At 32.9% G+C, this 11474-nt stretch overlaps 1 protein-coding gene across 1 annotated transcript in view; it reads left to right on the forward strand.

Moving 5' to 3' along the window:
* Nucleotides 1-11187, forward strand: part of LOC123525019 (NXPE family member 3-like) — a 55626-nt gene extending 44439 nt beyond the window's left edge. The window contains exon 7 of the mRNA XM_045303693.2: nt 9861-11187. Within this exon, the coding sequence (XP_045159628.2) occupies nt 9861-10513 (653 nt within the window). The 3' untranslated portion in view covers nt 10514-11187. The remainder of the gene's footprint in view (nt 1-9860) is intronic.
* Nucleotides 11188-11474: the final 287 nt, after the last annotated feature.

Raw genomic sequence — 11474 nt, forward strand, 5'->3', positions numbered from 1 at the left:
AGAAAAAAGTCTACTTGGTGTAGAAAGAAATAAATTAGTATGATATAAAGCTTATTGAGTTTCTATAAACACCAAGGACTGAGGGACCGGCAAACTAACTAGAAACAAGTTCCCGATCTGAGTCTTAAAACTAAATGAATGAACGAACGAATGAATGAACACATTCCATCGTCGAGTGGTTAGTGAGTAACTTTAAAACACTATAATCGCTCACTGATTAAGGAACCTTGTATTTGAGCCCTGCTTACAACCATGTCTCTATATGTGAGAAAGTTGGCAGTTTCTTTTTGAGAATAGAGTCTGACACTGGACGGGTTTTGCCAGTAACGACGGTCAGGAAAACTGTCAACTTGATTAAACTGAAATACTGTTCAGACAGGCGTTAAACTGCATACAAAAAGGAATGAGGGAAGGAGTGAACGAAAAAATGAAAGAAACAAAAGAAAGAAGGAACGAAATAACGGTCGAAGGAACAAACTTAACAAGTAAAGAGGACCCATCTGACGAGCGTGATGCGTCAAAGTAACATTTTGGGCAAGGTTAAAGGTGTATTGCATCATGCTTGGCACATCGCCTTTACCATACTGAAGGCAGCTGTCGTAATGGACGTCTTACTTTGCTTTTTAAGGGCAAAGTACAGATCTCTTTCAGCCTGTGCTAACTTGATGTGTATATGCATAGCTGTTGTTGATTCTAGCTTTTCAGCTACTGTCACAGCATCAATAATATTTTTTTAAACTGTTCACATTTTAAACAAACATCATACCGAGTCGAGGCAATAACAATATGCGGCACACATGCCTTCCATATTTGACAGATGGCTGACTCTTCTTACAGTTCTTGCGTTTTCTCTGGCCAACTATTAACATGAACAGCCTGAACTTCTTTCTTGTGATTGATGAATAGAAATATATAAGCTGGCTTTGGTAATCCGTTTGCGTCTGCTTATGATCTTACGAAGGTTATGATGTTGATCACGTCATCAAAGTTGATAGCATATACTGGCTTTTTACCGGTATTACCGTGTTTTCTATTCATTTTTGCAGCCACAATGTTTATGCATTAAATTGTTAGCAGGCTCACAGAATGGATTGCATTCTCGTGATCTAAACAGTGTTTAAAGTAATGTGTTACCAGGACTTTATTTGATTCCACAATATCTTTGTCTTCCGATTCCGCTGAACAGGTATATGTCTCACAGACTGATGTGCCTTCACTGATAACAACTGACGATTCTGCTATACCAAAATCGAATTGAACAGATCATTGACTTCCTAAACATACGAAATATAACCACAATAATTAACTAAAAATTCAAAGATATTCAAATTTTATTCCACATTTACGCATGGTCAAGACACATACATCGCGTTCATGTTGTCACAGGGTGATGCGCTATATTAAATCGAACATGGAAGACAAATCTTGCATGTCAGTGTTTGCTATTGACAGCTACTTTATAAAGTGTTAACTCCTTTTGTTTCAATTTGATTGGAAAGTTGCTACAGTGATCATGTTTAAAGTAACGAATAATTAATCAATGCGACATCGTTAAGTGTTTTTATTCTGCTCATGGATAAATCTGTTAGCATGAAACTGCAGACTAACAAGACCATGGATACGAGACCCGGCCTGATTCAGCCAGTTGAAAAAATTCTCAGTAGATCCTTCTCGGTAACTATTATTTATTTAAATTATGGGGAAATGACTTGCTCATGATTTTAGATGTCTGGTATGAAGTAGAAACAATATCTGATCACATTGTACGGACAAGCCTCGTAAAACACTGGTAGAAGTGCGACTTCCAGTATTTTTTAAGTGGGCGTGTCGCTACGATAACAAGTATTGAACGATAAAATAGAATATAAATACTTCACCCTAAGATATACCTGTGATTCATCTCCGCCTTCTGCCATTATTTATAGCTACAGTTGATTGACCGGGACCGCCCACTACATGTATCGCTTTTGTTTACAACACTCCATGAATAAGTCAAAATGAATGAATGAGTTGGGCTTTACGGAGAATCGACACAAAAATGTCATATATCGCCTAGAAAAAGTTACTTTGATAACGTTATTTGTGAAGCATATCTAAAACCATTAAAGTAAAAAAAAAAAAAAATATATATATATATATATATATATATATATATATATACATATAGTGTTAACAATTCAGTTGCAACCATAATGAAATTGCAAAAGTTGTGAAATTTTTTTAATAAGGTTCAGATTTTATGATTTAAACCTATTTGTTTCATCAAAAATGTAAAATTTCGTCGGCAGGAATTTACTCAATCAACTATTTTAACGATTGAACATTATAGTATGAATTGCGCTGGGAGTCGAAGTTTTCACATTCAATTAAAGTATGTTTAATAGTAAGCGGTGTTTGAATTGGTACACATTTAGGTTGATCTTCAGTGTTCAGAAGATAAGAATGAGTCAAACGGGTATGACCTATTCGACAACGAGAAAGGACAATTTCCTCCCTCGAACACATCTGTTCCCTTGTTGCCAGTTACCTAAAATAGGTTTACATCATGAAGTTTTTGTTAACTAAGCATTGTTCTATAATGATTGCCATTTAGTTAAAATTTATTTGTTGATATTTGGCCTAAAATAAGTATATGGTAATTTCAGTTTAGATTGTTGTTTTGAAAGCGATTTCTTTGCTGCGGAATAAGCATTTCCATACATACCAACATGACTAGGAATCCAACAAAATATGATGGACTCTTTAAGAGATAGTTCATGAACCCTGAGAAGAATATTCAGGCTGTGAATTGATGGTAGAACTGAAAGTGAGTCGGAAGAGATGATAAACTTTTCTTCATTACATTTTGAAATAAAATTAAGGACCAAATCAATAGCTTTTGCCTCGACTAAAATAATTGTAGCGTTATTTGGCAAACGTAATTCTGACTGATGTAGGTGGCTGACGGCGGCACAGCCAACCTTTTAATCATCTTTTGAACCGTCTATGTAAATTGGAAAATGATTTTTGTATGTCGACTTGATTTCATTATATTTGAACTTCTAAAGTTTTAACAAAAGCTTGCGATCTGCTCTCCAATCAGTATTTGAAATTACCGTTAAAAGATTCAATGATTAAATACATTTGACTTTTAGGTATCTATATTTGGTATAAAAGAAATCTTTTTATCAAAGATAACACGAAAACACTTTGCTTTACCAACAACGGGTATTTTTGTACCATTTAGGAAAGGTTCAGGATCATCATGTTGTTTCCGTAATGGACAAAAGTGGACACACTGAGATTTAGATTAAGAAAATTTTAAACCATTTTTATGGCCAAAATTTGAACTTTATTCAAACACTCTTGTAATTGCGTTCGATCTTACGCATATTTTTTTGAACGATAACATATCAAAAAATCATCAACATAATATTATAATGAACAATAGGCCCACCCTACCCCACCCTTTGTAACATGTATTTCACAAAATTATTAATTTGATGCTAAAATGTGTAACAGATAAAATAGAACTTTTAGGAACTCAAGCTGCACGTCGCTAATTAGAAAAACGCGCGTTTAGTCTTAATTTAAAGACTGTTTCATCATTGCACACTGCAAACATCTAACTAATATTTCAGTGCACAGTCACATGTACTAACAACGTTAACACACATTAAGGAACATGTTCCAGTCAGGAAACCACAAACACATTTTCTGACGTCAGATTTGTTTATAATTTCATGTTACGGCTCATTTATTATTGAACTCGTCAACGCTGTAAAAGATTCCATCCAAATGTAATAAATCTCCTAAACAGTGGACCCGAGAATCAAATAGAAATGTGGAAACTCCACAGGTCGCTCAAAACGACAAAAACGAAAATGTTGCAGGCTCGGTTTGATTGAGCATATTCATGGACGGTAGTGGAAATGCATGCTACCGTCCACGCCCTCTAGCCCCAGGTTGAGCAGAACTCAACATTTACACATGTTACAAGTACAAAAATAATTTAGAAACATCCGCAGATGTGTCAAAACTCTCTTACCGCAAATTACAATATCTGCATTATAAAACAGAAAATAATTTAATATCGTTTTACTGTCATTGACAGTGACAACATCTTTGCATTGGCAGAGTTTTATGTATGCGTTTAGAGTGTCGCTTCAAAATATATTGAAAATTGTCTTTTTTTATAGTTACCATTTTCTATGCATAATGAATGCTATAGTTCAGCAACTTATTTATGTTGTGGAATTTGTAAATAAATAAATAGTTCTACCGAAGTTAATTGGCTTTCCGAAACGGGGTTTTAAATATCACAACGTTTGGATGTTCTGTTGCTTACAGACGTCGCGTCGTCATTCTTTTATGAATACACTGGACATTAGTCATAAGATACTTTCATAATGATGCATGCTAGTATAAATATATGCCGTAAATTGAAACGTTTATCTATAAAAAACGTTAAAGTAATGCAAAACTGAATCAGTGTAAACAATGTTAAAGAAAGACAAATAAAAAATGTACTTATATGATATAAATAGCAAATTAGCAGTTTTCATTTTGGTATGTACTACAAGGATGCGTTCGAAATATGCTTTTTTCTGAGTGATTTTTATTAACACTTTGGTCATAGACCTTTAGGACAATTGGTCGATAATTACTCTGTAAGACTTTTCATGCTTTGTATGATTAAATTATGTTTCAATGTCACTTTTCTTTCAATCTAAAACTATTAATCTGTCTGATATAAACACACTTTGATTAACGTAAGAAATAAATCGCGACTTAATACTTTTCATTTGAGTATATCTTTTATTACGTTAGTTTGCAAAAATATACAGAATGATACACACATCTTGCCGTTACAAAGAGTGAAACAGCGTCGTTAGATTGATAGAAACATTTTACTTAGAATATTACACACATGTCTTAATAAAAATCACGTTGTTAAAAATATCGCATTTTAATTAGATATATTAAAAACATTTTGGTTCAGTTCCTGCGCATCCGTGCTCTGAACCGTGATAGATCAGGTGAAAAACCACTTGACGGCCTTTTTCATTTTTTTTTTTTTACATGGTCATTGAAATATTGTGATAAAATTTTGCTTGGCTTCATTTATCCAAATAAAAAAACAAATCGGAAGTCATGCGACGATTTGACGCCATAATGAAGTTCATAATGCTGTCTTTCCGGTCTGCGCGTCAACCGTTGTTTATCGCAGATTCTAACACAACAGAATTCATTTTCCTAGCTGATTATTGTGTATTACCATACATCAATACATTTTCATGACGTCACAATTATTACATCAAAGCGTTAGACGGCATACAGTCGCGCAGGTAAGGAAATCAGCAGAAAATAGGAAATAGGCAAATACGACCATTTGATGGGTGCCGTCAAGTGTGTACTTTAAAGTCATCAGTAACGTGTTAGAATCGAAATGATATATCTAATTTAGTGATTTGCTCTTTGTTGTTTGTCGTTCTGCTGCGTATTATTATCTATCACTCGAGCTACGCACCCGTCAGATACTATTCCTTATTTCTTAAATAAACAAAAATTGACTACTGTCTTCTTTATTTAACTTGCAACCAAATCCAGCAAATGTGCTATTTATTAAATGGTAAATCGCCATGAATGATTCCACTCAATTATTCCTTTTGAGACCACGAACCTTTTAATCTAAATACATAAGTGCCTGGATACTTGTTACTAAGCAATATAATAACACATTAATCACGGTGATGCGACAAATTTTCACAATCTATTTCCATGTACCGATTACCTCCCTTTGAATTGCGTTAATTGATTTGTTCGGAAAAAATAATATATTCGATCGCGAATAATGTCACAAAAGTGTAAAAAATGTTGTCTTAAAGAGAATTCCGATAATTTTTTTTCTTTCATAGAATTTTTTTAAATTCATATATATGATAGGAAAATGTGTGCTGAAAACAATGAACAAATAAAAATAATAGGTCACCAGGCTTGTTTTTGTGAAAAATTGCTTTAAACACACCCACTGTTGCTGAAACTGCCAGCGATTTTTGAACATTTTCATAATTTTCTGCTTTTTTATAAATACCAACCAAAATATACATCCAGACAGCCCAATACGGTTTTTTTCTTATTACAGATTTTATCATATACTTACTTGATATCATAGTCATATTTGTAATACTCTATCCTTACAATGATGGGTACAAATGAAAAAAAAAAATATTGTTTCATATTTACTTTTGTGAACTTTTTTCAATGAAAAATACCCATAGTGAAGAATATTTTTTTAAATTTTGAAAAAACTCTTTCATAGAATTTTTTCCTTTTTTTCTTGTGTATAGATAATTGTATTGTGAGCATAAAAATGGCTAAATGTATGGGTCACCAGGTTAAATTTTATGTTAAGACCGCTAGAATACAAACACCTGTTCGGACGGAAATGGCGCGAACCTGCCCAAATTGATTACATGTATGTCTGCTAAAAGTTTAAAAAAAGTTTTAAAAATTCTTAATTCTTTCTATAATTGCATACTAAATAATCTGAAAGGTGATATTGTCTTATCAGTACTAAGTCAATTATCTTACATTATATGAACAACACTGTCTTTATACTAAAATGCGATGTGAAAACACAACCACAAAAATAGCAATATACCTGTCAGGCATGATACTTGTCAATACAACACAATCCAGTATCAACATTTGATTACTGATATAACTTATCAAAAATGTTATTTCATTCAAGATTCCTCATATTTAAGATTGTCTGTAACATGTTTCAACAAATGTTGACTTCAGTTCAGTTTTCCATAGAAAGTGTCGGCTGCGCAGAAAGATGCGCATTAAAAACTATAGGAATTCCCTTTAAGGGTTTTGTATTGAAAACTTGAATGTTATGTTACAAACATGTTACGGTAATTTTGATAAAAAAGAAGGAACGATTGCTGTATATAAACCACAATGAATATTTTTGTCTTTTCTAAAAATATTATTTAGTTATAAAGTTGCGCATGAATAAACTTGAGAATAAACCTACTTTTGTTACTATAAATAGAAAGATAGTAAAATAAAACACTTAAATCCAAAAAATCTTAAAGTTTTATTAAAATTTGAGCAAAATATGACGATTTAAAAAGAAGTCTGCTGAAAATATCCTTTATATGAGTTGTCTACCCCCGACAAGAGAAGGTGCGATAGGTCAGTGTTCCATACCCAGATTTCTGTTTGACATAACCTTCAATCATTTTATGTCCATGGCTTGTCTCTACTAAAATGTGCAAGATCAAATAACTTATAAGCCGGGCTAATATGACATATTGCATAATTAACTTTGATTTCGTAAAGAGACTGATAACTTTAATCTTATGTTTATAAGTGTGTTTCTATGAACTGACTTATTTACATGTTTTTGTAATTATTTGAGATTTTACATCTGACAGTGCTTCATATGTATACAGGCAAAAACGTTCCTTCAGACAGACTTTCTTTAAACTTTGTGTACTTACTGAGAATGAGGTTAAAACGGATTTTTGTATTAAAAACAATAGGTACATGTGCTCGATCTTGCATTATCTGCTCTTGAAAATCAGAAAATACTAAATTGTTTAAGATAATTCAAGATTAAGACAAGGGAATTGTGCATTTAAGTTTATAGTTTTGTTTCAGTCATCATTTGCATTCTATAAACAAAGTTTAAAGAAATTTAGTCAAAGGGAAAGACCAGAACGTGGTATCGTTTTGTCATTTTCATAGTCAAGGGCATTTACCACATATTGACATGGAACAAATTTTCTTACGGACAGAACCTTTTTCTTTTAAACTGTGTGTGCTGACAGAAAGAAAAACAGAAATATAAAATAAAGTAAATCATAGGTACCCAGCATCGGCCATTAGTTTTCTACCCTTGAAAGTCAGAAAATAATAAAAAATAATCTAGGGCGGATAATTCAAGATCAAGCACCGGTAAAACAATTTTGAGAAAATTCCTTATTTTGTCACTAATACACTATCCATGTTCACATCGGTTTATGCATGTACCTCTCTACTAAGAAATACAGGACAATTTCCCAAAAATATCTTTCTGATGTTCACCCTGAATCAACAAAATTGGTAGTACCTGGCTATTTAGAAATACATGAACGGTTTTCAATAAGACTTTTTTCAATACTCCCGCTTTCATAGCCTTGGGTATTGTATAATCACCCCTTGGATATGGTGCCTGCTTTTTAATTTTGTCTTTTGACAGTTCCTGTGATACGCAGGCTCCATAACCTCAAATCCCCTTCCTAAATTCCAGTTTGTTTATTTCTGCCCATTGTTTTCTCGTTTGGGGCAAACCCTTTTCTTTATCTGGGGACCAGACGCCGCTCTTCATGGAATTACACGCCTCAACACGTGTATCATTGAAGGTTCCATGTTCACCGCCGTTTGAATATATCTGCGGATGTCTCTAAATTGCTTTTTGTACTTTTAGCATGTGTAAATGTTGAGTTCTGCTCAACCCGGGGCTAGAGGGCGTGGACGGTAGCATGCATTTCCACTACCGTCCATGAACAGGCTCAATCAAACCGAGCCTGCAACATTTTTGTTTCTGTTGTGTTGAGCGACCTGTGAAGTTTCAACTTTTCTCTATTTTATCTATGTTTCTAAACGGCCTCATATTAAGAGGATCATAAAAGGATCCCAGCACTTTCATTTATCACCAACGTTAAAGGTTCTTGAAAAAAAACATAGAATTATTCAGACTTCAAAAAAATGTTGACTCTGTGTTTATAAGTATTTATGCTAGAACCTCCTTGAAAACCATACAATATGAATAACTTATTGACACATATGATGTCTAATAACTAGATAAGAATTTAAGGAAAACTTTAGGTCATCAATAAACAAAACAAAATGAAGCATAATTGGGAATGATATGATCAGTAATGTCTTAATATTATTTTAGTGTTAGTCAGAAATGGCTGGACAGTTCATTTCTTGCAAAGATTCTAAGATTAATTTAAAAAGTCAATATATCTATTTTCGTTTAAATCTAGTATCATAAAAAATACAATACTACCGTGTTGTTGGTGCCAAAGGAGGCACAGTTGTTTGGCAACATCCGCAATTTAAGTAACAAAAACAAATGTCCAAGGATAATAAGTGCATGTTCAGTAAACATAGTCTTTTACATAAATTTAACGATCATGAAAGTCACATTCAGCAGATTCCAAATGTTGTTGCTTATCCAAGTTTAAAGATTATAGACGTGTAGAGAAGCTGCATTAAAAGCGATTCTTCTGTCACTTAATTGACTACAAAGGTTTTAGTATAGCTCGTTCCTTGTTCAAGACTATCTATACCGCCCTGCGCATTCTAACCAAATATTTGGCGTTGCGTAATTATGCAAATGGAATATTGAAATTATCGTCGAATGTAGTTTATTCCCTGTTGGAAAAAATAGATAATGCAGTTTAATACCATCAGGTCTTGACCATCTCAAAGTATCATATACAAGACCTAAAACACAGAAGCAAGCCTACCGTTTCCGGAATTAAATTTGTTTACTGATTTTTTGCACTATAAGTCAGTTAAATCAGTTAAATATGTTCCTTGTTCATTTGTTTTGCTGTGTACTTGTTGTCTATTTGTTTTTTGTTTACTGATTTTTTGCACTATAAGTCAGTTAAATCAGTTAAATATATTCCTTGTTTATTTGTTTTGCTGTGTACTTGTTGTCTATTTGTTTACATTTTTATGTATATTTGTAAACCCATCCGTCTTTATGTGCACACCCATATCAGTTATGCAGGGTTAGGTTTTAGTTTGCTACTATCGTGGATCATATTCATTCTTTTTATAAATCTATCACTTTTATTAATCTTTCTTAGGGTTCAAGGGCACCACCTTTCAGGAATGTGTGAGAAACAAAAGACTCTACCTTGTAGGTGACTCAACAACAAGACAGTGGTACTCAAATATTTGCGAGCGTTATAACTGCACATATTCTGCAGAAAGAACGAAATTCGAGGGGTCAGAAATGCTCTCAATCCGCAAAGTGGAAAGCCATAATATTACCGTTATCAATGCATTGCACTGTCAGCCTGTGCATATTGGAAATTATTTCAGGAACCCGAAACATTCTCTTATATCGATACCAAAACGACTAGAGTCAATATCGTCGAATGAAGATGCGATATTTTTATTTCATATTTTTGCTCACATGAGCACACTCCATCATGAAAACTTTAGGAATAAAATGCGATTAATTAGAGTTAGTATCGAGAAACTTTTAGAAAGAAATAACAAAGTAAAAATATTTATCAAAATGCCACATACATATACAGAAGACAAAGGTGGCATTAACGATTTTTTCGGCTATGTTTTCTCACGTATCATATTTGAGACATTTAACGGGTTATATAAAAAAGTTATTATCTTGAACAACAGAGACGCAACTAATTCCGTTGCTTCAGTGCCGTTGCACCCAGATAACTTTATTGTAAGTGCTATGGTAGATCAGATGCTTAGCTTTGTTTGTTAATAACTCTTTTTTGTACCTACTGATAGCCGTATCTATTTTATTAGTCAGTGTTCTAACGCAGCGGCTAAAATTCTGTTCTAGAAAATATGCGTTTCCATTTGAAGCAAACTGAGCAAAATACAAGTGCTCGTTAAAAGGAGATACATTAAACAAGTTCGGTCTAAGTAATAGCTATATAAAACGGGGTCGGTTGCAAACTATACCATAAGGTTAGTTTGAAACAAGATAGAATATCTTGAAGTTTAATTATTGGAAAGTTCACATCCCTCCGACCTTAGTTTTATTATCATACTTTCTGTAGTGATTTTCCTTTATATTATATATTTACTGATTGAATTTACTATAACTTTCTTTCTTTGTAAAATTGTTTTAACATACTACTTGATCAACAATAAGTTATCAAAAGCAGTTTTTGTAACATTTTGTAACATATCTTACGTTAAAATTCTAGCAATCTCGTTTTATTGTATTGCTATTTTCTTACAAAGTAGTATAGGAATATTCTAGTATCAAGTTACTAAATACTCTTAGAAAATAGTACAGTTCCATACTTCCAAAGCAGATAGGTTTTGTCCGTAACGGCGCTCTGAAATATGTTACCACTGTATTTTGTTATATTTAGAAATATGTAGGAAGAAACTAAAATTACTGTTATAAATAAAGTGATATAATTGATTGGTTTAAATTTTGAAATAAATAAGTCTAATATTTCGTCTTTCCTTTTTGTCAACCAAAAAATCATCTGAAACATTCAATACACATTCAAAAGTCTTTTCTTTTTTTCATTTTTTGAATTAGTGTATCTACCAGTCTAGTTATACTTATATCAGTTATCATATATATTATTTTTGCTATACATTAAATTGACAGTTTTATCAATGATAAAGTTTTACATCGATAATGCATTCGAATGTATATAATCTGTACAGTGGCGCCTGCGAGTTTGTTCCTCGAGTTTGCA

This window comes from Mercenaria mercenaria, chromosome 3 (assembly GCF_021730395.1).
Source record: "Mercenaria mercenaria strain notata chromosome 3, MADL_Memer_1, whole genome shotgun sequence".
NCBI lineage: Eukaryota > Metazoa > Mollusca > Bivalvia > Venerida > Veneridae > Mercenaria > Mercenaria mercenaria.